Here is a 27,348-nt window from a genome sequence, read left to right on the forward strand (position 1 = left end):
AGTCTGTCCTCTCTCTGTATATACAGCAATAGATAGCTCAGTCTGTCCTCTCTCTGTATATACAGCGATAGATAGCTCAGTCTGTCCTCTCTCTGTATATACAGTGATAGATAGCTCAGTCTGTCCTCTCTCTGTATATACAGTGATATATAGCTGTCGGTCCTCTCTCTGTATAAACAGCGATAGATAGCTCAGTCTGTCCTCTCTCTGTATATACAGTGATAGATAGCTCAGTCTGTCCTCTCTCTGTATATACAGCGATAGATAGCTCAGTCTGTCCTCTCTCTGTATATACAGTGATAGATAGCTCAGTCTGACCTCTCTCTGTATATACAGTGATAGATAGCTCAGTCTGTCCTCTCTCTGTATATACAGCGATAGATAGCTCAGTCTGTCCTCTCTCTGTATATACAGTGATAGATAGCTCAGTCTGACCTCTCTCTGTATATACAGTGATAGATAGATCAGTCTGTCCTCTCTCTGTATATACAGCAATAGATAGCTCAGTCTGTCCTCTCTCTGTATATACAGCGATAGATAGCTCAGTCTGTCCTCTCTCTGTATATACAGTGATAGATAGCTCAGTCTGTCCTCTCTCTGTATATACAGTGATATATAGCTGTCGGTCCTCTCTCTGTATATACAGCAATAGATAGCGCAGTCTGTCCTCTCACTGTATATACAGCGATAGATAGCTCAGTCTGTCCTCTTTCTGTATATACAGTGATAGATAGCTCAGTCTGTCCTCTCTCTGTATATATAGTGATAGATAGCTCAGTCTGTCCTCTCTCTGTATATACAGCGATAGATAGCTCAGGCTGTCCTCTCTCTGTATATACAGTGATAGATAGCTCAGTCTGTCCTCTCTCTGTATATACAGTGATAGATAGCTCAGTCTGTCCTCTCTCTGTATATACAGCGATAGATAGCTCAGTCTGTCCTCTCTCTGTATATACAGTGATAGATAGCTCAGTCTGTCCTCTCTCTGTATATACAGCGATAGATAGCTCAGTCTGTCCTCTCTCTGTATATACAGCGATAGATAACTCAGTCTGTCCTCTCTCTGTATATACAGCGATAGATAGCTCAGTCTGTCCTCTCTCTGTATATACAGTGATAGATACCTCAGTCTGTCCTCTATCTGTATATACAGTGATAGATAGCTCAGTCTGTCCTCTCTCTGTATATACAGTGATAGATAGCTCAGTCTTTCCTCTTTCTGTATATACAGTGATAGATAGCTCAGTCTGTCCTCTCTCTATATATACAGCGATAGATAGCTCAGTCTGTCCTCTCTCTGTATATACAGTGATAGATAGCTCAGTCTGTCCTCTCTCTGTATATACAGTGATAGATAGCTCAGTCTGTCCTCTCTCTGTACATACAGGTAACAGATAGCTCTGACTTACCTGGATGTCATTGTGGGGGTTCCAATCGGAGTCATATATTATGACCGTGTCAGCAGTAGCGAGGTTGATCCCCAGACCCCCCGCACGTGTAGAGAGCAAGAAACAAAACTGCTGAGCTCCAGGAGCTGTAATCCAACAGAAAAAAAAGGTGTTAGAAGGTAACCAAGAAAGAAAGACAGAGAAAAAAAAATAGCAAAAGGAAATAGATGGTAGAGAAATAAGTAATTTTATGCATGTCGTCTCTTAGGCCATGCTCACCATTAAACCGATCAATGGCTTCCTGTCTGAGGGCCCCAGTTATCCCTCCATCAATACGTTCATATTTGTAACCATCGTAATCCAGAAAGTCTTCTAGGAGATCTAGCATCTTGGTCATCTGTAAAAGTTTTAGAAAAATGGGGAAACTTTTTCAGAGGGATTTACATAAATTCCCAAAAAAGTGAAAATATACTAGCCAGATTCAGTTTGTCATGCAGTCATAGTTCAATTTGATAAGTTTTTAATTCTTTCGATTTTTCTGGTCAATGACAGTGATCTGGATTCTAGGTGTATTCTGTGTTAGTAAGTACCATCCATGAGATGAGAGCAGAGAAGGTTGTGCATGGTGGAGATACACAAGGACAAACAGGAATGGGTGATATTTATCAAAGTGTTCTGAAAAGAGACCGTTAAATCCCGTCAATATTTTGATTGTATTTAATAAAGTTTTTTTAAATGATCGAATATTGTCGGTTTTCTTCGTTATAAATTCTGACAGTTTTTGCAGAAATTTCGATTTCAGAAAACTGTCGAATGTAGAGGGGCATGAAAAAGAACACTTCTCTGTTGGAAAAAAAGTGGTGGAACGATTGACAAATATCTTGCATTGCTTAAAAAATATGGTGTCTATTCAAAAATGACAGTTATGGTGCTAAAGAAGGAAACGATGAAGAAATCTAACAGATTTAATAAATAGAGTCAAAGGGAGCTATTAGATATAAATGTGTTGGCAGCACTTTGATAGATTTCTCCTAATGAAGTAGAACAGAGAGAACAAACAATACATGAGCAGCATTTCCAATGTAATTAGTTTTAGAAACTCTGGTTATCCATTAACCAGAAAAATTACAATATTAAAAAGTTCCTTGTCATTTATCAAGCAGAGCAAGATGCCACTCCACAAGTACAACCACAGTAAAATATTATCTTCTGGAAGACAATTACAAATAGATTTTATGGAACGGGTTTTGGAGCTTTCTTCACTTGATATACAAGCTGACGGTACGAGCTGAGCTGGCACAGAGAGACACTCACTGAAAAAGAGATTTTTTTACCTGTGAGAAGATCAGCACTCTATGGCCCTGTTCATTTAACTTCCGAAGCATCTTATGCAGAAGTAGCAGCTTTCCAGATGACTTGATCAGAGCTCCACCTTCATACGCACCACTGGGAAGCTTTGGGGACTCCTGAAACACAGGAGAAAAAGTGAATTGGGTTAAATCAACACTCATAGCTCCTTCCGTCTGTGTCACCGTGTCACCCTGCAGGGGGAGGGACAGACTCATAGCTCCTTCTGTCTGTGTCACTGTGTTACCCTGCAGGGGGAGGGACAGACTCATAGCTCCTTCTGTCTGTGTCACTGTGTCACCCTGCAGGGGGAGGGACAGACTCATAGCTCCTTCTATCTGTGTCACTGTGTCACCCTGCAGGGGGAGGGGCAGACTCATAGCTCCTTCTGTCTGTGTCACCCTGCAGGGGGAGGGACAGACTCATAGCTCCTTCTGTCTGTGTCACTGTGTTACCCTGCAGGGGGAGGGACAGACTCATAGCTCCTTCTGTCTGTGTCACTGTGTCACCCTGCAGGGGGAGGGACAGACTCATAGCTCCTTCTGTCTGTGTCACTGTGTCACCCTGCAGGGGGAGGGGCAGACTCATAGCTCCTTCTGTCTGTGTCACCCTGCAGGGGGAGGGACAGACTCATAGCTCCTTCTGTCTGTGTCACTGTGTCACCCTGCAGGGGGAGGGGCAGACTCATAGCTCCTTCTGTCTGTGTCACTGTGTCACCCTGCAGGGGGAGGGACAGACTCGTAGCTCCTTCTGTCTGTGTCATCCTGCAGGGGGAGGGACGGATTCATAGCTCCTTCTGTCTGTGTCACTGTATCACCCTGCAGGGGGAGGGACAGTCTCATAGCTCCTTCTGTCTGTGTCACTGTGTCACCCTGCAGGAGGAGGGACAGACTCATAGCTCCTTCTGTCTGTGTCACTGTGTCACCCTGCAGGGGGAGGGACATACGCATAGCTCCTTCTGTCTGTGTCACTGTGTCATCCTGCAGGGGGAGGGACGGACTCATAGCTCCTTCTGTCTGTGTCACTGTGTCACCCTGCAGGGGGAGGGACAGACTCATATATCCTTCTGACTGTGTCACCCTGCAGGGGGAGGGACAGACTCATAGCTCCTTCTGACTGTGTCACCCTGCAGGGGGAGGGACAGACTCATAGCTCCTTCTGTCTGTGTCACTGTGTCACCCTGCAGGGGGAGGGACAGACTCATAGCTCCTTCTGTCTGTGTCATCCTGTATAGGGAACAACAGAATAAGTTATAAGAGGTAATTAATGGAACTAACCAGAGCAGCCACAGGGAAGAGGTATGGATGGTTACAGCATTTCTTAAGATCCATCATGATGTTGAGAAGAGAAACCTGGTTCCCTCCTCCGCGTGAATTGAGGGCCTCGAAATTTCGAGTGAGGATGAATTTGTAATATTTCCTGGATGAAGCCACATGAAAGAGAGAAATTAAAATAAATGTGCATCCTAGCACAATCCAGAATACGGAGCTCATGGCTGGCCATTTCCCAAGTTTTATTGTCTCCGGCTATTTTGCATATCATGCTCTAGTCCAGAGGTAGGCCACCTATTAGCAGTACTGTGCCAAAATAAGATCTTGAAGTCCCTTTGCGTGCCGGTCCTATATTTTTAAACTGAGGTGCGTATGTTGCAGTATTCTGCTTGTGTTCTTTATGGGGGCTGCACTTTGTAACATTGTATTAGAGAGTATGTGGGCTGTTATATTGTATATGTTTATGAGTAGTTTGTGGTATTGTGTATGATACCAATAAATGTGGGCTTTGTATTGGGGCTGGCTGCAGAATAGTGTGTGTGGATGATATGTGGGTCTGATTGTGGTTTTGTGGGGTTGTGTGGGTTTATGTGGACTGTCAGTGGTGTTATATTTGTGTAGGCTGTCTGTATTATTTGTATGAGGGGGAAGCTTATTCTGCAGCTCTGTGCATACCTAGCAGCGTGGGTGGCTTTCCTGGAGTCCAGTGTGGACGAAGCTGGCCAGGTACAGGTAGAGAGCAAGAGCTGCGATAGCTGCTGTGGGCTGCTCTACTCCAGTGTGGTTTCCCATTTACAAGTTGTCCCTCACCACCTGCAATCACTGCTCGGTTTGCACTAACATACATGTGAAGTCCCACGGGACTCCTGATAGTCCAGAGCTTGTTTGTCTCTGGCAACCTTGAGTAGCGTGCAAAGGCATCTTGAGTGCCATGCATGGCACACGTGCCATAGGTTGCTGACCCCTGCTCTAGTCAATACACTGCCTTATCTCATGACCACCTCACCCCGAGTCTGTGTTTTTTGCTTGACTCTTACTTCTGCATGGGACTGAGCTCCACTCGAACTATAAGCTCAGTCTTGGCTGGCATGTTCTTAAAAACATCAGCTTTGAGTCGACGAAGTAGGTGAGGACCCAGCAGATCATGCAACTTCTTAATCTGATCTTCCTTGGAAATGTCGGCAAATTCTTCCAGGAAGCCTTCCAGATTACTGTGGGGGAGACCATAGTTATATGGGTAGCATTTGCAGTCACTGAATTGTATGCAATCTGTATGTACAAGACTTACTTAAATCTCTCTGGGGTGAGAAAGTTGAGAAGGTGGAAAAGTTCCTCCAAGTTGTTCTGTAATGGCGTCCCAGTGAGGAGCAATTTGTAATCAATATGGTATCCATTAAGTACCCGGAAAAACTGCAAAACAATGTGAGCATCACTCCTAGGACTGGACTCCTTCCACCAATCTCTCTATTACTGTGTTTCTCCTACTGACCTCTCTCTTCTGCAATTGTATATTTCCAGTCAATTCCTTGAGCACTGTGTCCCTCTTACTGACACCTTCAACCCATTCCTTATTCATTGTGTGCCTCCTACTGACACCTCCAACCTCTTCCTCTATCACTGAATCAATCCTACAGACACCTTGAGAAATGTACACCTCCCGCTGATTCCTTTATTTCTGAATTCCTCATACTGACACCTCTAACCTCTTTCTGTATCACTGAATCCCTCCTACTGACACCTTGAGAAATGTACACCTCCCACTGATTCCTTTATTTCTGAATTCCTCATACTGACACCTCCAACCTCTTTCTGTATCACTGAATCCCTCCTACAGACACCTTGAGAAATGTACACCTCCCAATGATTCCTTTATTTCTGAATACCTCATGCGGACACCTCTAAGGCTATATACCTCTTTGTTATTGTGTAAACGTATTCTTATTGTATGCAGAGCCAATAGTGTTACATATAATAGTGTTACAATTACTCATACTTATAAACAATGAAGGGACAATAAATGTTATATATTTTTTTGTTTCTTTAGACAGCCCTTACCCCTGGAAAACAGAGAGCCCATCCGCTCCAAAATGCTTAGACTGTACCAGCTGATTAGTGAAGGCACAAACCCGATCAGGTCAAAGACATACCTTTGATTGATTGTTTTTTAGACGATGAGCCTCATCTACCACCAGGCAGGCCCATCGAATAGACCCCAGAGCAGCTTGATCAATGGTTACTAGTTCGTAAGATGTGAGCAGCACATGGAATTTCACCTGGGCTTGTGCCTAGGAAGACAGGACCCAAAGAATCATCACATAATAATACATTGCCCCCGTACCCACCCTCAGGATACCGAAACCTAATGAGACCAGAGGACAGAAATTCTGCCCTCTCTCTGCCTATTATTATTATTTTATTATTTATATAGCGCCAGCAAATTCAGTAGCGCTGTACAATAGGAATGAATCCCTTGCTCTTCAACATGTCTCACCTTCATCTTAAAGGCTTTCTTTCCTCCCTTTATGACATTATCCTGATATGAAAACTCATTCTCTCTTATCACAGCTCGGCTGTCCTTGTCTCCCGTATATGTCACCACGTAGAAGTCTGTGGCCCACATCTGAAATTCACGCTCCCAGTTTATGATGGTGGAGAGAGGGGCACTGACAAGAAAGGGGCCTCGTGTATGGCCCTATGGAGCAGAGAGAGAAAACCGTTACTATGAAAAAAGCCTGACCCAAGCCAACAAAATTAACCATGCCCATCTGGTTAAGAGGTGGGTAAACATTACATCAAGTTTTTGTGAATGCTAGAATGTAAGCTTTTTGATCTATACCCTCAATTCTAAATCCATCAGCATTGTCTTGCAATATACTGTACTCTCTATGATCCTTTACAGAATGTGAGTAATCGGTACACTGTAAATGAAATAACAGCATGTATGCAAAGGTTCTGGATACAGCAATGGATTAGCTTATCTTTATGTAATTTGCTTCTGTAAAGTCTTCATGAATGGGGGGGGGGGGGGGGCAATAAATTAAGTGTAAACATTAGATCTCTTTTGACAGGTAGTATTTAGGGTGACTATGTAAGTCACATGCTGGCTAGGTGTGGTTAGGGATGCATGAACAAATCATTCAACTCCTAAATGGCAAAGAATTGAACAGTCAGACTGCAGGGACATGATTATACACCAAAACTGCTTCATTAAAAGTTAAAGTTGTTTGGGTGACTATAGTGTCCCTGTAATATAAAAAGTATCATTACATGTATTAAATGCAAATTGATAAAGGGATAGTAGGGTATAAATATCCTCCCTGAAACCTTGCAGTCTGAAGGAAAATGGTATGGTAAGGCACAGGGTGCACAAGGGTGCAATGTAGGTTACAAATATGTCTTATTTCTCACAGTTATAGTTAGTGCAAAGAAAAAAGGCAATGTGGGAAAAAAATTAAATAGATTTAAAAAAATCGACACTTACAAGTCTTGGGTAAAAAAAAAAGCTATGCATAGGTATTTTAAAACTATAGCGTTAAGAATGCATGTTGGTCAGAGTTTTCCATTAAAGAAACTTTAGAAAAGAGATCTATGACGTAAACTTGACCCTTATTTATATTGACAATAAATGGGCAAATACTGAATTCCAGAGAAAAAAATTTATAGAAATTACTTTTTATATTGTTTTCTCTAAGTGCGTCATCATTTAAAATGCCTGACTATTGCCTGTGAGAAATCAGGTCTATTTACCAAGGACAAGCTTGCCTAAATAGCTTTCAACATAAATGTATATAATTATAATATATAATGGTACAATGGGATGGAAAAATAATATAATATTTCCATGGCATCTGTACTGAGACAAAAACGGGGATGGGAGAATATGTCTTCATGACTCGTGGAAGGAGAGATAGACTAGAATAAAATGTCTATAGATTCTGGACAGAGACAGAGAGTGGTATGGGGGGAGAATAAACTGTCTATAGATTCTGGACAGAGACAGAGAGTGGTATGGGGGAGAATAAACTGTCTATAGATTCTGGACAGAGACAGAGAGTGGTATGGGGGAGAATAAACTGTCTATAGATTCTGGACATTGACAGAGAGTGGTATGGGGGGAGAATAAAATGTCTATAGATTCAGGACAGAGAGTGGTATGGGGGAAGAATAAACTGTCTGTAGATTCAGGACAGAGAGTGGCATGGGGGAAGAATAAAATGTCTATAGATTCTGGACAGAGACAGAGAGTGGCATGGGGGAAGAATAAAATGTCTATAGATTCAGGACAGAGAGTGGTATGGGGGAAGAATAAAATGTCTATAGATTCAGGACAAAGAGTGGTATGGGGTGTCAGGATCGGGACAGGGATCCAACACGCAGCGTACAAACAGTAGCCAGATACGTATACCGGACCTTAGAATGGCCGGACTAACGTAAGTAGTACTGAGAGAATAGTCAAAGACAAGCCGAGGTCGAGGGTAACAGAAGACAGGAGAGCGAGAGACAAGCCGAATCAAGGATACAGAGGTAAGCAGAGTAGAATAAACAAGCCGGGTCAAAATCAAAGGGGATAAGCAGAACACAAGCACTGAGTGACTAGAACAAGCTAGAACCACGACAGGGCAATGAGCTGACGAGAGAAGCTCCGTTAAATACCCTGTTCCGAAAAGTAACCACGCCTCTGAGGCGTCCTGATTGGTCCTGCAGCACTTGACTGACAGGTCGTTCCGGTAGTGTCCTGACGTACTTCCGGACGTGATGCTGTAAAAGGCAGTCACTCCCTCGCGGCCGGCTTTGCACGACTGGATAGACCGCGAGGAAGGAAGCCATCAGACCGTCCGGATGAAGGAACTGCTAAGTCTCTACCTCTTTCGGAGGTAGAGACCACAGGTACCCTGACAGTACCCCCCCTCTCAGATACGCCCACCGGGCGGAAGACACCAGGGCGAGAAGGGAAGCGAGAGTGGAACGCCCTGCGGAGACGGGGAGCATGCACCTCCTCCTGAGGTACCCAACTTCTCTCCTCAGGACCATAACCCTTCCAATCGACCAGATACTGCAGTCTCCCTCGGGAGACTCGAGAATCAACAATGGAATTGACCTCATACTCCTCCTGACCCTCCACTTGCACAGAGCGAGGAGGGGCGATCTTGGAGGAGAACCTGTTACATATTAGTGGTTTTAGCAAGGAAACATGAAATGAATTCAGAATGCGTAAGGCATTAGGCAACGCTAAACGATACGCAACTGGGTTAATTTGAGACAGTACCCTGTAAGGTCCAATATATCGAGGAGCAAACTTCATGGACGGCACCTTTAACCGAATGTTTCTAGTACTTAACCATACTCTATCGCCTGGAACAAATACCGGTGCTGCCCTTCTACGTTTGTCAGCGTGTTTTTTAACCAGCATGGAATTGTGCAGAAGGATTTGTCGAGTCTGATCCCACAACTTCCTTAAATTGGCAACATGAATATCCACCGACGGTACCCCTTGAGAAGAAGACTCCGAAGGAAGGATGGAAGGATGGAAGCCATAATTCAAGAAAAAAGGGCTAGACTGCGTAGAATCACAAATGAGATTGTTATGTGCAAACTCCGCCCAAGGAATCAAACCGACCCAATCGTCCTGGTGTTCAGAAACAAAACAACGTAAATATTGTTCAACTTTTTGGTTAGTACGTTCAGCAGCTCCATTGGACTGAGGATGATAGGCAGAGGAGAAATTCAATTTGATGCCTAGTTGGGAGCAGAAAGATTTCCAAAAACGGGAAACAAATTGGGAGCCTCTGTCAGAGACAATTTGGGAAGGTATCCCATGCAAACGGAAAATCTCCCTAGCGAATATCTCCGCTAATTCAGGCGAAGATGGGAGTTTAGGTAAGGGAATGAAGTGAGCCATCTTAGTAAATCTGTCCACCACAGTGAGGATAACAGTCTGCTTTTTAGAGATAGGCAAATCAACAATGAAGTCCATAGCCAAACAGGACCATGGCTTTTCAGGAACCTCTAAAGGATGCAGAAATCCGCATGGAAGCGAATGAGGTTGCTTAGTCTTGGTACAAACCTCACATGCCCCTATGAATTCTTTAATATCCTTACGTAAGTCAGGCCACCAAAAATCTTTAGAGACCAGAGCATATGTTTTGCGGATGCCCGGATGCCCCGCCACTTTGCTGTTATGGAGACAGCGTAGCACCTCCAGTTGGAGAGTGGCAGGAACGAAGTGTCGATCCCCAGGAGTCTGTTTGGGTGCCAAATGCTGAGACTTCATGATCTCGGAAAGCAATGGAGAGTGAATCCTAAGATTCGTGTTTGCGATGATATTTCCCTTAGGAACTATGGAGGACAGGACTGGTTCAGTTATAGTGGATGGTTCATATTGACGAGACAAAGCATCGGCTTTAGAGTTCTTAGAACCAGGTCTATAAGTAAGTACATAATTAAAGTGAGTGAGGAACAAGGACCAGCGAGCCTGTCTGGCGGATAAGCGCTTAGCCTCCCCAATATAAGACAAGTTCTTATGATCCGTTAATATAGTAACAGGGTGTAATGTCCCTTCCAGTAAATGTCTCCACTCCTTTAAAACCTTAATGACCGCTAACAGCTCCCTCTCCCCGATGTCATATCTGCTCTCAGGCCCAGATAATTTCTTAGAGAAGAAACCACAAGGGTGTAACGGTTTATCCACCCCTAACCTTTGAGATAGAACAGCCCCAACTCCTGTCTCAGAGGCATCGACCTCGAGCAAGAAAGGCAGAGTCGTATCAGGATGAACTAGAATGGGAGCCGAGGCAAAAAGTTCCTTGAGAGTCTTGAAAGCAACAAGAGCCTCCTTAGACCAGACCTTAGTATCAGCCCCTTGTTTGGTCATATTGGTAATAGGCGCAATGATAGAGGAGTATCCCTTAATGAAGCGCCTATAGTAGTTGGAAAAACCAATAAACCTCTGGATAGCCTTGAGTCCTTTGGGCAAAGGCCAGTCTAAAATAGATTGGAGTTTTCCAGGGTCCATTTTAAAACCTTCCCCAGAAATCACGTACCCAAGAAAGTCTGTCTGAGACTGATCAAAACTGCATTTCTCCAATTTGCAGTATAGACCATGTTGCAGAAGTTTGTGTAATACCTTTCTGACCTGTTTATGGTGAGTCTCAATCTCCTTAGAGTGTATTAGTATGTCGTCCAGGTAAACAATAACACAATCATGTTGAAACTCCCTAAGTACCTCATTAATCAAATCTTGAAATACTGCAGGAGCATTGCAAAGTCCAAATGGCATAACCGTGTATTCGTAGTGGCCATACCGGGTATTGAATGCCGTCATCCACTCGTGACCATGCTGGATTCTCACCAAATTGTATGCCCCTCTAAGATCTAACTTGGTGAAGATCTTGGAGCCCTTAAGACGATCAAATAACTCGGTAATCAGTGGGATAGGATAGGCATTTCTGACAGTTATTTTATTCAAGCCTCGGTAATCGATACAAGGTCTCAGCGTGCCATCCTTTTTCTTAATGAAAAAGAACCCAGCCCCGGCCGGAGAAGAAGACCTCCTAATGAATCCCTTTTCTAAATTCTCCCGAATATACTCCTCGAGAACCGAGTTTTCCTGAACAGACAAAGGATATACATGGCCCCTCGGAGGCATCGTCCCTGGTAAAAGCTTAATCTTACAATCAAATGACCTGTGTGGCGGCAAAGAATCGGCATTCTTCTTGTCAAATACTGCCTTTAAGTCTAGGTAAAGGTCTGGTATTTGTCTTTCTGTGAACTGAGTAGGATTCTCCGGTATGTTAATATTAGCTAAGGGAGAAACCTTGCTTAAACACCTATCCTGGCAGCCCTGGCCCCACGAGAGTATCTCCCCTAACTCCCAATCAATAATAGGGTTATGTTTCTTCAACCATGGGTACCCTAGAACTATGGGAACGGAAGGGGACGAAATGAGCATAAGAGATAAATTCTCCACGTGTAGGATACCAACATTTAAATCAATGGGTATGGTTTCACGAAAGATAACAGGGTCTAGTAGTGGTCTACCATCTATGGCCTCAACGGCCAAGGGTGTTTCCCTTAGCTGGGTTGGGATGTTGTTTTTACTCGCAAAGGCCCTATCGTAATGTCAGGATCGGGACAGGGATCCAACACGCAGCGTACAAACAGTAGCCAGATACGTATACCGGACCTTAGAACGGCCGGACTAACGTAAGTAGTACTGAGAGAATAGTCAAAGACAAGCCGAGGTCGAGGGTAACAGAAGACAGGAGAGCGAGAGACAAGCCGAATCAAGGATACAGAGGTAAGCAGAGTAGAATAAACAAGCCGGGTCAAAACCAAAGGGGATAAGCAGAACACAAGCACTGAGTGACTAGAACAAGCTAGAACCACGACAGGGCAATGAGCTGACGAGAGAAGCTCCGTTAAATACCCTGTTCCGAAAAGTAACCACGCCTCTGAGGCGTCCTGATTGGTCCTGCAGCACTTGACTGACAGGTCGTTCCGGTAGTGTCCTGACGTACTTCCGGACGTGATGCTGTAAAAGGCAGTCACTCCCTCGCAGCCGGCTTTGCACGACCGGATAGACCGCGAGGAAGGAAGCCATCAGACCGTCCGGATGAAGGAACTGCTAAGTCTCTACCTCTTTCGGAGGTAGAGACCACAGGTACCCTGACATGGGGGAAGAATAAAATGTCTATAGATTTAGGACAGAGAGTGGTATGGGGGAGAATAAAATGTCTATAGATTCAGGACAGAGAGTGGAATGGGGGGAGAATAAAATGTCTATAAATTCAGGACAGAGACAGAGAGTGGTATGGGGGGGGGGGAGAATAAAATGTCTATAGATTCAGGACAGAGAGTGGTATGGGGGGAGAATAAACTGTCTATAGATTCTGGACAGAGACAGAGAGTTGTATGGGGGGAGAATAAAATGTCTATAGATTCAGGACAGAGAGTGGTATGGGGGGAGAATAAAGTGTCTATAGATTCAGGACAGAGAGTGGTATGGGGGGAGAATAAACTGTCTATAGATTCTGGACAGAGACAGAGAGTTGTATGGGGGGAGAATAAAATGTCTATAGATTCAGGACAGAGAGTGGTATGGGGGGAGAATAAAGATTATAGACATAGAGTTGTATGGGGGGAGATTATAGACAGAGAGTGGTATGGGGGGAGAATAAAATGTCTATAGATTCAGGACAGAGAGTGGTATGGGGGAGAATAAAATGTCTATAGATTCAGGACAGAGAGTGGTATGGGTGGAGAATAAACTGTCTATAGATTCTGGACAGAGACAGAGAGTGGTATGGGGGGAGAATAAAATGTATATAGATTCAGGACAGAGAGTGGTATGGGGGGAGAATATACTGTCTATAGATTATAGACAGAGAGTGGTATGGGGGAGAATAAAATGTCTATAGATTCAGGACAGAGAGTGGTATGGGGGGAGAATATAATGTCTATAGATTATGGACAGAGAGTGGTATGGGGGGGAGAATAAAATGTCTATAGATTCTGGACAGAGACAGAGAGTGGTATGGGGGGAGAATAAACTGTCTATAGATTATGGACAGAGACAGAGAGTGGTATGGGGGGAGAATAAAATGTCTATAGATTCAGGACAGAGAGTTGTATGGGGGAGAATAAAATGTCTATAGATTCAGGACAGAGACAGAGAGTGGTATGGGGGAAGAATAAAATGTCTATAGATTCTGGACAGAGACAGAAAGTGGTATGGGGAGAGAATGGCTTCATGAGAGAATTAGGCACAACAATATTTGAAGAAAAAGAAACTAGATGAGCAAGTTTGCTCAATTAACAGATTACCAGCAAGACCGACAAGTGAGATCCAAAGACAGGATGAAACTTCTTTCTGCTCACGTACCAGTCTAACCAGCATGTGACCACTACGCTGGACTGTGTAGTACGCCCGGAGGCCCTAGGCTGACAGGAGGTTGCTTACTTGGCTTGTTTATCTGGCACCCTCTCACTGCACCTTTACTCCCATGCAATATTGTCACCGTTATCACCTACTTGCACAGAGCTTATATTAACCTTATTACTATCATGCATTCTATATCTACTACCACGCTCTGTTTTTCTTGTTAATCTGATATATAAGCAACGTCTATTACTGTTAACTTTAAAATTGTGCAGTTCCTCAGGCACTACTGTGACCTCTTACTGACGCTGTAATTTGCACTGCACTACAAAAATAAAGAATTACAAAAGGATGCAATATGATGCCGAAATGTCCAAGCAGCAGCGGCCAAGCACAGACAATGAAGTCATGTTTAAAAGGACAGCAGGCAGGACAAAAATAACAATTATTCTCATGCTGACTTCTTTCCATTTCTCCAGCTCAGTTCTTTAGTATCCATTCAATCCATCTGATCTCCTGCCCATCCCTCATTGCTGGACCCACATCTATGTATCTCACCCAAGCCTGATCTTTCATTCCTCCATCTTTTCCCCAGGCTTCATGCGTTGCTCTATCTCTCATTAATTCCCTGTCCTCTAACCTCTTTATACAGAGAGTACAGGAACACAATGGTCTGAATAGTTTTCCCAAGTCCCATTTCATCTGCCAAAATGGTATCCGTGCCCTGCGCCCATGAGAATCGCAGCCAGTTGAGTCCCTCCAGCTGATACATGTGTAGAGTTCCACCTGTAGAGGTCACAAACTCGGGCTGTGTTTCGTATTTCACTGTAGGCTGCCAAGAAAAAGGATGTTACATTTCCTATATAACATAATAGGAGACAGTATTAATTGCCCTCACACAGCAAAGATACAGTGCACACAGTGTTCAGCTCACTCAACGCATGCACAGCTGTGTTTGATTTATGGATCCTGCGTGTCTAGACTGACCACCAATACCAAGCTGGACTGAACATAGGATGATGACCTTGCCTTTGAATACACCTCCCATGATGCTTTGCCAGCACTATGGGTGTCAGAGCATTATGTAGTCCAAAACATCTGGAGTGCCGAAGGTTGCCTATCCCTGTTCTAGCCTCTATTCATATTGCATGACCTACATAGAGGTTATCAAGCCGCTGAGTCTAGTCTCTGGGTATGGATGTTGCCTAGTGTAGTGGTTTTAATCAGTGTGCCTCAAGCCACCTCGAGGTGTGCCTCGAGCAAACTGACTCCACTGCTGTAATTGGCTGAGTCTAGTGCTTAAAATTACTTTTTAATAAGTGTCAACATTAATATTGGGATTCCCATCTGTGAATGAGCTGTGACGTGTGCCTTTCTCTCTAATAAAGCTATGGGTAAATGTGGTGTTTATAAGCTGCGGCTAAAGGTTAAAAGAAAATAAAGTAGGGGGTCTTCTCTTATTGAAACATGACCTGTGCGCAGTATTAGGTAACAATTTTCCAGTTATGTATTCTGTGATGATGTTAGGGGAACTCACATCATTGATTGGGGTGTTGGGTACTTCTTCCAAGTAGGATTCTTTGTGATGTCTCTTGTATTTAGGAGGGCAGCTTGTACTGTCTCCCATTACCAGTTCCCTGCAAGAGAGCATTGTGACAATGAGAAATTAGGAGGTAGTTGGCAGAGGTTGGGGATTGGTTTAGCAACATAAACACATGAGACAGAATATAAAAAGTGTAAAATAACTGCAAATACACAGAACACACCATTAACATAGGCCAGAACAGTTTTCCAGAATATTTAGCTGTTCTGATCCTGATGGGTCTGGCCTTTTATTGCCATGTGGTTGCAGTCTATTGCTGCTTGTCTCTCCTATGAAGGTATGCAGAACTGTGCTCACAGACGGGGCTATATGGTGTATTGATTACTATTTGTTGGGTGTTTTTTTAATAAATCATTTTCATTTTAAATCATGAGATTTTATATTTAATAATATTTTTATATTACATTTTATCTTTCAGTCACTATCTATATATTTCTATCTATTTCATCTTTATATTTATATCTATACTTTTCAAAGGCAGGACACAAATGGGTTTATTCCACTAAGGATTTACAAATGTCCAGATTTTGCAATATAGCCTCTGAGTTAGAATATTGACAGAATTTCCGCTTGTTTTGGTACAACTGAACGTCTGAAATCCAGAACCGAATTGTGGAAATAAAAACCAAATAGTTATAACTGGGGACAATTTTTAATGCAGACTGCTGCCGATTCTAATAAAGGGTATAATTAAAAAAAAAAAAAAGCTGTCATTACCATCACTTTGATAGCTACGTTCTGGGGAGAAAGGGTGAACTCCATATAGGAGCCCGATATACTCCACAATGGAAACATTTTAATACATTCGAATAATATTAATTAATTTATATTTTTATTAACATAACATACTTTTTACCATTTGCCAGCAGCCCGTTTTTTGCTGCCAGCAGACAAATATTGTGGATATCTATAACTTCGAAAAACGATTAACCTGTAGTACATATGAGAATAAATTTTAACAGAATTTTGTAAATCCGGTGCACACGTGGACTTTGAATAAACCATGCTACATAGTGTAAATAGATTCCTGGCTATCAAGTTCAGGACAAGTTGGCTTTAATAGCTCTAATAAACTCATTGGAGAAAAACCTTTGTGGGGATACCATGAACTACTGATCCAAGCTAGGCAGTGCAAAGTGATTGAAATCTTCCCTGATCTACTCAATTTGAGTAAACCTGATCATTATTTAGGCACTGAGACTTAGATCTCAGAATGGTGCTGACTTTCCTCTCTAATTAGAAATTAACTGATTGAAATTGAAATATTCACACGTTACCTGTGCCTCCAGTACATCTGTTTGTGGTAGTCGTAATCCGGCAGTTTCATGTCATCCTCTTCCCATGTGGACTGGTCATAAGCCAGGTCTCTCCATTTAATCAGGTAGTGATAACAACCCCTTTTGTCCATGCTACGGTGAGCATAAAAGAAAAAGCAGATGTCGGTCTCCAATCATGCCCCACACACCAGAGTTCCCCTCACTGACTTTTACCTAAAAATTACATCTATAAACGCCTATCTTATTTACACCGGAGAACATGGATATGAATCGAAAACAGATCACTTAACGCCTGCCCATAGGCTACATATTCCACATTAGGAAATCTGTTTCACACCTAATCTTCAATATACAATCTATAAAACTGAATCCGAATAAATAGGATGTATTGGTGTGGCAGTATGCCCAGACCTCATTTTAAAAAAAATCTGTCTTTAGCATCGTTCCCTCTTTAAAGCATGGATACACTTATACGTAAAATCACAACTTGTTTACAAGATGCAATTGCTCATTTCTATCTCTACGGTCTCTTATCCATCCTAATGGACTGAGGCTAGGTGAATTCCGGACAACAACAAAATGCTGCTAATCTATAACTGAGACCTGTGATTGATGATCCTTTGGATGGACATCCACTCAGGTTTAATTCCATATCTGTAGAATTTCTCCTCCAAGTCAGAATATTCTGCGTCCTTACTCTTTTCGCTCTTCCCCTCATCCTCACCAGAACCATAATCAAATGGGGGAGGCTCGTCCATGTCATTTTTTCGCTGGAAATTCCGGTACATGACTGTGTGGAAGATCTCCAGCTAGAACGAGGGAAAGCGAGTAAAATGAGTCGGGTGAAAGCAATGAATCGAAGAAAGTTGAATAGGCAACATGCGGATATTGGAGTGGAAGTGAAGTGAAGAGAAACCTGTAGACTGACAGAGAGGGCAGAGATTGAACTAAAGAAAAGCATTAAAAGAAGTTAAACATGAAGACTGGACTAGAAACATGTATTGTCATGATCTGTATTGACATATAAACATTCATATAGACTCACAGACCAAGAAGTGTAAATAAAGATACGTCATAAAGAAAACTAAACATAAAGCCCTAGAATCTTACTGTTTCCCCGGTACTTAGCAATGCTGAAATACATGAACTAAAGTACCAGAAAACGCAGCAGTCAACAGTTTCAGATGCAATTTGGTTTTAAAATGAGAATGGTAAAATCTTTTACAAGAAATGGCACGTTTAGCTTGTTGCTAGTTTCCAAGTATGTCCTGAGATCGAAATATTATCACTGCAATAAACATCGCCCCTGATTATGGTGACAGTCATTTGTCATTCAGCTAGTGGCTGCAGGAACGGCTGTTAGTCTTTACAATCCAATCCAAACCTCTGCACTTCCATACTTCTTATTTTAGGTATACGTATTACAGGGTTTTTTTGACTCCGTCCATAATTGATGATATTTTTTTAAAATCATTTCCCTTGGCCGCAACTTCAGATATATCTTTGTATCACAGCTTATAATCCTTCTCAGCACTGGGTTCCCACAAAGCTCTCATCATTTCAAACAGCTCCGAAAAACATTGTGCTCAGCGTGCGCTCTTTTCTCCTGATCACAGAATCCTCTGAACTTATGTCACTCGGTCAGAAAACACAGGGCACTATGGAGCTAGTGATGCTAAATCCACAGGGCTCTCCTGGCTGGCCCATACTTAGCATGGACCGGACTGCGATGACAGAAGAGAATGAATTTAATCCTCAAGGGGTGTAGGATTTTTTTTTTCCTAATCACTTATTACTATTCTTTCTGTTGCATGAATCCGAGCAGACAGGTTATCTACAGTTTTCACACGGTGGAGAAAGAGAAATACTGTGAAATTCTAAATCACAGAGGAAAACAAAGGCCTGTTCCCGTACATTCCACTGTTTTTCATGTTAACTGCTCCCCCTTTACAATGACTACAGTAGTTCCCTGTTAGGGACACTTTTTTGAATTCCTTCCAAGTATGCTTGAGATATTGATCACATCTAGTCCAATGCGGATGGCGTGCATGACCCTATGATTTCCCACAATGCACAGTTCTTGACCCTTGAGGTCAGAATGCTGGTGTGAGATGTTTTGGGATATATAACTCACTCCAACATTTGGCTAATATAAGGGTGACGTAATATTTTATAACGTATTTTACGAGGACCTTGTCATCACATTTGATGACAGTTTTATTAGAATGTTAAAAGATATTTTGGATCTTTATTTTCGCTTTTTTTTGCCTGTGATTGGCTTGGCTGCACATTTGTAGTGCAGTTATCCACAATCCCACAATGCAATGCATAGGACAATAAATTATCCATTGCTGGTGCTTGTCAATGCTGACAGCTTCAAACACATCCGAGATTCTTTACACATGCATATCATTTTATATACGTACTTATTTGCAGTTTGGTTAACACAAAAACATGGCAGTGATCCCATTTAAATATGTAAAAGAAAAAGGAACTCTCAATGCACAGACACACAGACCTGTAACTCTGTGATCCAGCTGCAGTGCCAGTATGACATTCCGGCCCATTTCACAAAGAATTCCCTCTCTGACCTCCCCTGTGTGGCCTGTGGCTGCTCTTCATTGGAGGAGGCATTAAGGGGTCGTGGAAGCATTATTCCTTCAGGAGGCACACCCCAGCGCCAGTGCAGGATCTTCTGGACCCGGCCTTTTAGCCGAGGACACTGAGGAGAGAAATAAAATCAATTAGAACTATTTTTGTGAACACTAGCCATTTTAAATGGAAATTGCTTTCACTGTTGAAAACATCATTTTCCTATGAGCTTGAGTGATGGGAAAGTTAACGCTTGGTTACATGTATCCATATATTTATAGATCTCTCACAGCTGGAATAATAGACACGTGGTATTCCGTGCAGTAAAAAAAATCTAGCTATTAAAGGAAAGCTGTCATCAAATTTCCACTTGTCATTTGGTAAAAATGTATTACATTCATTGAAACTTAAAATATTTTTTTTGTAAATGATGCACATTGATTTTTTGGGAGAAGATTTTACTTTTTTGCTCTGTGTGAAACTGCAACAGCAACAAGTTAGGATGAGCAGCCGATGGTCAGCCGTGATTGCTCTGTGTGAAACTGCACAGCAACAAGTTAGGATGAGCAGCAGTTGGTCAGTCGTGATTGCTCTGTGTGAAACTGCAACAGCAACAAGTTAGGATGAGCAGCAGTTGGGTCAGTCGTGATTGATCTGTGTGAAACTGCAACAGCAAAAAGTTAGGATGAGCAGCAGTTGGTCAGTCGTCATTGATCTGTGTGAAACTGCAACAAGTTAGGATGAGCAGCAGTTGGTCAGCCGTGATGGCTCTGTGTGAAACTGCAACAGCAGCAAGTTAGGATTAGCAACAGTTGGTCAGTCGTGATTGATCTGTGTGAAACTGCAACAAGGATGAGTAGCAGTTGGTCAGCCGTGATGGCTCTGTGTGAAACTGCAACAGCAGCAAGTTAGGATTAGCAGTAGTTTGTCAGATAACAGTACAGCCTGACTAAGCAAGATAAAAAGTAAAATATTCTAAATAAAAATAAAAAATCAATATCCATCATGTAAAAAAAATAGAATTTAAGGAGCATTTGTTCTAATAAACCTTTTAAAAACAATAATAGAAAATTAGACGATTGTTGTAAATCATTGCAAATCACTCCTCGGATCTTTAAATGGACAGAGGAATCCCAGAGTAAACAGACGGCTTGTTTCCACATAATCCATGGCTGAATCTTTCAGTTATTCACTAAACTGTGAACTGCTGGGAATTTACCATATAATTGCAGACTTATGGCCAAAATGGCAGAGATTGAAGTGGAGTTGGATAATTTTTCCAGGAAGTTTCCTTTCTGTCTCAGAATGGTAAATCTTTACTCTGCACCTTGATTTCTCTCATTTACCAGTAGCCTGACCCCATCCCATTCTCTGGCTATATCTTATCTCTTTCCACATTCCAATTTACATTCCCAGGGCTTTCCCCTTTACCATACTGTGCATTCCCTCCACCACTCACCGTGCAGCGTGGGCAGAGCCACTCTCCGTGTGGGATATCCGGCAGCGGAGGGTTCAGGCAGTGGATGTGGTAGGATGATACACAGGCATCACAGCACAGCAATTCTCCTCCATCCTTACAGACACGGCAGAACTCCATGTGGTCATCTTCCTCCTCCCTCCGTTCTTTCCGCCCTTCCTCCAGTTCCTCCTCTTCCAGCTCCTTGGCCTCCCACTGCACTCCCTCCTTCTCCTGTCCACAAAAAACAGACACTTTAAAATGCAACATGACTTCCCACTGTGTCACTGCCACCTACTATCCACATGTTAATAGCTCTCCTATGTCACTTGCCATCTCAATCAGTCTTCCCATGTGAGTGTCTCACCCTCTTCCCCAATTTACTTTTCCTCTTCCTGACTCCAAATCACTATTTTTCTGATTTACCATTTCCTTTCCCCATGTCAATGCCATCCTCTCATCACATTAAAGGACCACTATAGGCACCCAGACCACTTCAGCTTAATGAAGTGGTCTGGGTGCCAGGTCTATCTAGGATTAACCGTTTCTGCTGTAAACATAGCAGTTTCAGAGAAACTGCTATGTTTACCTATGGGTTAATCCAGCCTCTAGTGGCTGTCTCATTGACAGCCGCTAGAGGCGCTTCCGCGCTTCTCACTGTGATTTTCACAGTGAGAAGACGCCAGCGTCCATAGGAAAGCATTGAGAATGCTTTCCTATGAGACTGGCTGAATGCGCGCGCGGCTCTTGACGCGCATGCGCATTCAGCCAATGACATCAGAAGATGGAGGAGAGTCCTAGCGCCGAGGGAGCCCGGCCATGGAGAAAAGGTAAGGGATTAACCCCTTCCTCCCCCTTCAGCGCCACGGGAGTGGGACCCTGAGGGTGGGGGCACCCTCAGGGCACTATAGTGCCAGGAAAACGAGTTTGTGTTCCTGGCACTATAGTGGTCCTTTAAGCACCCCAATCCATTAAAAGGCACTATACCATTGGCTTAGTAGGGGAGCAGCTGCAGGGAGTTGGATTCCCACTAGTCTCACAGTTCCCAGATAGCATGCACTACCACTGTCATCAATCAGTCATATTTTCCATATAACGGCAATATCCACTTACACAGTGTGGGCAGCTCCACTTGCCCTGGGGAGCACGCTCCAGTTCTGGCTCCAGGCACACCAGGTGATAGGCTCGTGGACAGGTGTCACACAGAATAATCTCACCACCCTGCTGGCAGACCTCACAGTAATCCTGATGGTCTGTCTCGTAGCCCTCCCCAGCCGACACACCTTCCTCTATGACAGCTGTAGAGGAAAAACAGTGAGAAATTAAAAAAACAAAAATAAACTTATTCTGTGTTTTTCCTGACTAAAGATGACAGATGTGATAGGATCAGAGTGCCAGCTTTCAAGGCACCGTACACAGCATTTTCCTAAAAACACTCATTTTGAAACATGGCCTCCCAATTACATTATCCATAACATGTAAATTTCACAAACAGCAAGACTAGTGCAAAGTACTCCTTGTTTATAATGAAAAGGTTGTCAAATCGTACTAAGAATGTCATCATAACAGAACTGATGTGAGAAAGCCTGACCTTGATGGACATGTCTCTTTTCAGCCTTGCTGAACAGGACAACTGCTCGTATTTACTATAAGTTTCACTACTATGTAAATAGGCAAGTGATCCCACGTTCAATTGTCTTTATTCTCTCAGTCACTATTTCCTCATATTTTGGTTGGACCTCAGTGTGATCTCGTTTTGTCTTCCTATCAGCAGGGGAATCACAGAAGGTGTTCTGAAATCAATCTGAACATATTGATTGTACTAGTCTGCTATACTCAATATGATGATATCTCCATAACTTTCATGTTTAGTTTTCATCCATGTTTGTTCATATTAAAATCTCCAAACCATTTCAGCTAACTCCACTCTAACTCCACTGACCCTTTTTCTTTTTCCCTGCCGGTCTTCCTCTTTTCCTCTTTATCCTTCCGGAGCTATCAGAAGGAGCAGAAGAACTGTGTACGCTTGAGTTCTCCATGTCTGATGCCTCTCCAAGCTCCTCACTCTGAAACAATTACAATATGTTAGTAAACTCCATAAAACAATGCAACTGGGCAAAGTCAGAACATATCACCACATTTATTTTTCTTATGTGACTTACACCATATTCAAATCACGAAAATGTTTCACTGTCTTATGTTATGGATTGAAAATGGTTTCCGGCTGTACCATTACAGCCTAATAAATACAAATGAACATTAACCTGCTGAAACGGAGCTGCAATACAAACATTCTTCTTACAGAATTTTTAGAGGGTCTTGTGCCACAACTGATCCATGGCGCTGACATTTGCAAAGGCCATCTTCCTGGGTTATTCGCCAAAGTGAGAATTCGAGGAGAATTCAAAGAGATTTTCAAATTTAAGACCAGAGTAGCTAAATGGAAAGACAATTTTTCCAGTTCGGGTATTTTGAGCTTAAATATGAAATTCACCTTAAAGGGACACTTCAGGCACCCAGACCACTTCTGCCCATTGGAGTGGTCTGGGTGCCAACTCCCACTACTCTTAACCCTGCAAGTGTAATTATTGCAGTTTTTTATAAACTGCAATAATTACCTTGCAGGGTTAACTCCACCTCTAGTGGCTGTCTACTAGACAGCCACTAGAGGGAACTTCCTGCACTATAGCACAGATTATCTGTGCTAGAGTGTCGCTGGACGTCCTCACGCTGCGTGAGGACCTCCAGCGTCGCTCATTTCCTCATAGGAAAGCATTGAAAATCTTTTTCAATGCTTTCCTATGGGGAGTGCTAATGTGCATGCGGGTAAGTGACTGAAGGGGTTTTCACCCCTTCAGTAACTGGGGATTGGGGGGTGAGAGGGAGAGGGTACCTCCAGTGCCAGGAAAACAGATTGTTTTCCTGGCACTGGAGTTTTCCTTTAGGTTAGCCATGAATTCTTAGTCAGTTTAGTGAATAACCCTGTTAATTATGTCCACGATCCTTTTTCTTTTATTCATTAAAGGAAAACTACAGTGGGAGGAAAACAATCCGTTTTCCTGGCACTGGAGGTACCCTCTCCTTCTCACCCCCCAATCCCCGGTTACTGAAGGGGTGAAAACCCCTTCAGTCACTTACCCGAGGCAGCGACGATGTCCCTCGTCGCTGTCTCCTCCTCCGCGCCGCTCCTCCTACTGTCTCCGTCGGCTGGTGGGCGAGACTGATCCCGCCCACCAGCCGAGGAGACCTAATGCGCATGCGCGTGCGCATTAGCACTCCCCATAGGAAAGCATTGAAAAAGATTTTCAATGCTTTCCTATGAGGAAATGAGAGACGCTGGAGGTCCTCACACAGCGTGAGGACGTCCAGCGACGCTCTAGCACAGATAATCTGTGCTATGAAGGAGGAAGTGACCTAGAGGTGGAGTTAACCCTGCAAGGTTATTATTGCAGTTTATAAAAAACTGCAATAATTACACTTGCGGGGTTAAGAGTAGTGGGAGTTGGCACCCAGACCACTCCAATGAACAGAAGTGGTCTGGGTGCCTGGAGTGTCCCTTTAATTAGTCATAACCAGACAGAGATAATGAAGTCATATATACAATAAAACGCAACCACAATGAGAAATAACGCTACATGTCTGGAGCTTGTGGTACAAGTTTAACAGTAATGAGTGTGTTAGATTTTATGTGAAAAACTAGAATCCAGTGTTCTCTCAAATGATGCAGATTTAAACGACATACGCAGCACAATTACACTGTGATAAATCACATACTTACTTTCAATATTGCTACATTTGGGGATTTCTGTGTATTCCTGTATTTCTGCTCCTCTGTGTGAATTTGCTGAATTCATTCCCTCTTTCTTTACTGGCCCCATTATGAGACTTTGTAAAACAGATAAATACTATTACCCAGAAAGGTGATCAGGTCTTTGTAAAGAACCATACTGCTGATCCCTCTGGTATGGAATTCTGGAAAATGTAAGGTAGATTCCAGAACATGTTTCCAGGTCACATCCCTTGATAGCAATATTTGTTGGATACGATAATCTAATAGATGGAAAGGTCAAGCCAAAAACAGAACAGCTCCACTTTGCAAGATAACCGTGACAACTAAATATTGAGGCAGGATATTTCACTAGTCCTAAAGAGTTTATTTCAGTAGTAAGGGACATATTCAACAGATTGAAAAAAAAAAAACTATCATAATGTTAGTGATAACCTAATTTACATGTCCTCTCCTGAACTGTTCCCCTCTCTCAAGTTATATCAAGTTACCAAATGTTTTTAAGGCATATTTATAAAATGTGTGATCAATCAACAATTAATAAATACCAGGAAACCATTGTACCAAACCAATGTTTGCAGAGACACTGCTTGTTACTTTTCAATGAATGCTGCAATACAACTATCTTTGGCAGGGTCTAAAGCCCCAATATGAAGGATTGTCAGTTGCCTGTTCCGCAACAAGGCTGTGATTAGCCTCTTATTTGGCCTCTTATTTATTATGTTTGAAGAGCAGTGTTCCTGTCTGCTTCATCACTAAAATTCCATCATTTTGCAGTCTTGGGCCGGAACTTCAATCATTCGGATAACCCACACACAACACTGTATATGCGCTTGGGAGTGTGTATCTGTGTGTGCATCTCAGTGTATGGATCTGTAAAGATGACTTGGCTAGTGGCTCAGGGATAAGTTAACTTTGAGACCTTTTCTTAATAGTATAGATCTAAAGGTGAATGTATGAATAAGTAGTGCCCAGGATACTTACTGAACTAGTAGCTTTGCGTTTAACCCCTCCCAGTCTAATCTTCAGAGGCGCCATTTTCTTTTTGCCTGTCTTCTTTGGTTCCGGAGCTCGTGGGCCTTTGTTTTGCTTCTTATGGCCTGGGCCTAAGATCGATTTGAAGAGCTAATTAAGACAGTTCATAAACTAGCCACATTAATACTGTAAAGACGACTAAGGCCTCAATTTAATATTAGCTTTCCAAATGATATAATAATTTTGAAGATAAACTTTTAAAATGATTTTTCAAAATATAAAAATATATCAATATATCAAAATGTAATTATTATTTTTTCCCTATAATATTGCATAATTTTAAAAGTTTTTCTAAAAAACATTAAAGAGAGCTTACACAACAATATTAAAGATTATCTCCATACAAATAAAATATACAAATCAAAATGCAAAATTCTGACTGAAATAGCCACACTGTGTACTATGTGCATGTTGGAGAGTTTTTTCCAGGTGAGCTACTGGAACCTAAAGTTTACAGTTTGGTTTCCAAATCACAACAATTTGGTCTTTAGGATTACTTTTACACTGTGATAACCTCACTGGAGACCTTAAGTCATGCCTGAATTCCTTAGATGGGTGAAGCTCCTCAAGTCTTACCTTTGCCCTCCTTGGTCTTAGCTCTTCGCATTGGCACTGGCTGAGATACACTGGTCGATGAAGGAAGGGTCACTTGTTCAGCCACCGCTGCTGCAGCTGCTGCCGCCACTGCGGCCACTGCTGCCGGTGAGGATTTGAAAGGGTTATTGGCACTGAATTCCCTCCACTTGGCGCCAAGAATCGTCATCATCTTGGACATAGGGATTTTAGGATTCTTCTTTGCAATAAGAGGCCTAAAGGAAAGACTGGACATGTTATCATTGAACGCTAACTTGTCTTTACCCTTCAAAGAGACACAGATGGAAGGCCGATGGAGCCTGTTTGTCTTGGAGACACAAATGGCCACTGAATCGGTTCCTCTTGTCCATGATATTCTGGAGACACAGATAGAAGGTCATCACATGAACGGTGAAGAAAAGACTCAAGAAAAAGGTGGCTTTACAGTTCCACACTGTGTAACGTACAACAGAGAGGGCACGTGGGTTAAAAACTCACCTCATAAACTGGCTGAACGCCTTGTAGTTTGTGAGCGTGTGGTAATCTTCGTCTGTGAAGACGTGATCTACATCTTCTAAGCCCCAGCTAGACAGCATCATTGCTGAGGACTTCTGCTCCACCTGCGAGATTAAACCAAGATGGTCAATCCCATTAATCTGTGATCTAACACCATGGAACCCTCTGCCTTCTCTTTCACAAAACTACTTTCTCATTTTCCTTTTCTGCCTAGCCTGTTTTCCGAGTAATTCGAAGGATGTCGGGAACCAACCTTGCGCACTTCTACTGTCTCTTCATCCTTTTTCCTTTTCTTGGTTTTCTTCTCTTTTTTTTCTTTGTGTTTTTTCTTTCTCTTTTTACCTCCGAGTTCTTGGTCACTGTCATGAGAGCCCTGGTCTCTAAGACATTCCTCCCAGCGAATCTCATCATCACTGTCCTGAGGAAAAGTATATACAAAGAAGGAAGGATATGTTTCTCATGCCAAGGATGCAAACACCAAAGATTCCATTACAAGTGTCTAACACGAGAAGCAATTGCCAAATGGCTTGTGTCTAGCGCAAGCAGCAATGAGCCAGTGACAGGTGACACCACGATTGAGCTGCTATAAGCTTATGTTATGAATGCAACTGCAATATTCTCGGCTA

The 27,348-nt window shown here is 42.7% G+C and overlaps 1 protein-coding gene across 1 annotated transcript in view; it reads right to left on the reverse strand.

The window, feature by feature from the left end:
- CHD3 (chromodomain helicase DNA binding protein 3) overlaps positions 1 to 27,348 on the reverse strand; it is an 86,700-nt gene that overhangs the window by 35,482 nt on the left and 23,870 nt on the right. Inside the window, exons 3-22 of the mRNA XM_063449702.1 lie at positions 26,976 to 27,140; positions 26,705 to 26,826; positions 26,210 to 26,442; positions 25,583 to 25,704; positions 22,754 to 22,877; positions 21,925 to 22,109; positions 20,815 to 21,045; positions 19,282 to 19,485; positions 17,367 to 17,572; positions 16,764 to 16,895; positions 15,421 to 15,520; positions 14,524 to 14,715; positions 6,498 to 6,698; positions 6,154 to 6,291; positions 5,295 to 5,416; positions 5,044 to 5,217; positions 4,013 to 4,154; positions 2,723 to 2,854; positions 1,668 to 1,785; positions 1,410 to 1,534 (exon numbers count right to left, since the gene is read on the reverse strand). Coding sequence (XP_063305772.1) covers positions 1,410 to 1,534; positions 1,668 to 1,785; positions 2,723 to 2,854; positions 4,013 to 4,154; positions 5,044 to 5,217; positions 5,295 to 5,416; positions 6,154 to 6,291; positions 6,498 to 6,698; positions 14,524 to 14,715; positions 15,421 to 15,520; positions 16,764 to 16,895; positions 17,367 to 17,572; positions 19,282 to 19,485; positions 20,815 to 21,045; positions 21,925 to 22,109; positions 22,754 to 22,877; positions 25,583 to 25,704; positions 26,210 to 26,442; positions 26,705 to 26,826; positions 26,976 to 27,140 — 3,168 coding nt within the window. The remainder of the gene's footprint in view (positions 1 to 1,409; positions 1,535 to 1,667; positions 1,786 to 2,722; positions 2,855 to 4,012; positions 4,155 to 5,043; positions 5,218 to 5,294; positions 5,417 to 6,153; positions 6,292 to 6,497; positions 6,699 to 14,523; positions 14,716 to 15,420; positions 15,521 to 16,763; positions 16,896 to 17,366; positions 17,573 to 19,281; positions 19,486 to 20,814; positions 21,046 to 21,924; positions 22,110 to 22,753; positions 22,878 to 25,582; positions 25,705 to 26,209; positions 26,443 to 26,704; positions 26,827 to 26,975; positions 27,141 to 27,348) is intronic.

This window comes from Pelobates fuscus, chromosome 3, assembly GCF_036172605.1.
Source record: "Pelobates fuscus isolate aPelFus1 chromosome 3, aPelFus1.pri, whole genome shotgun sequence".
Classification (NCBI taxonomy): domain Eukaryota; kingdom Metazoa; phylum Chordata; class Amphibia; order Anura; family Pelobatidae; genus Pelobates; species Pelobates fuscus.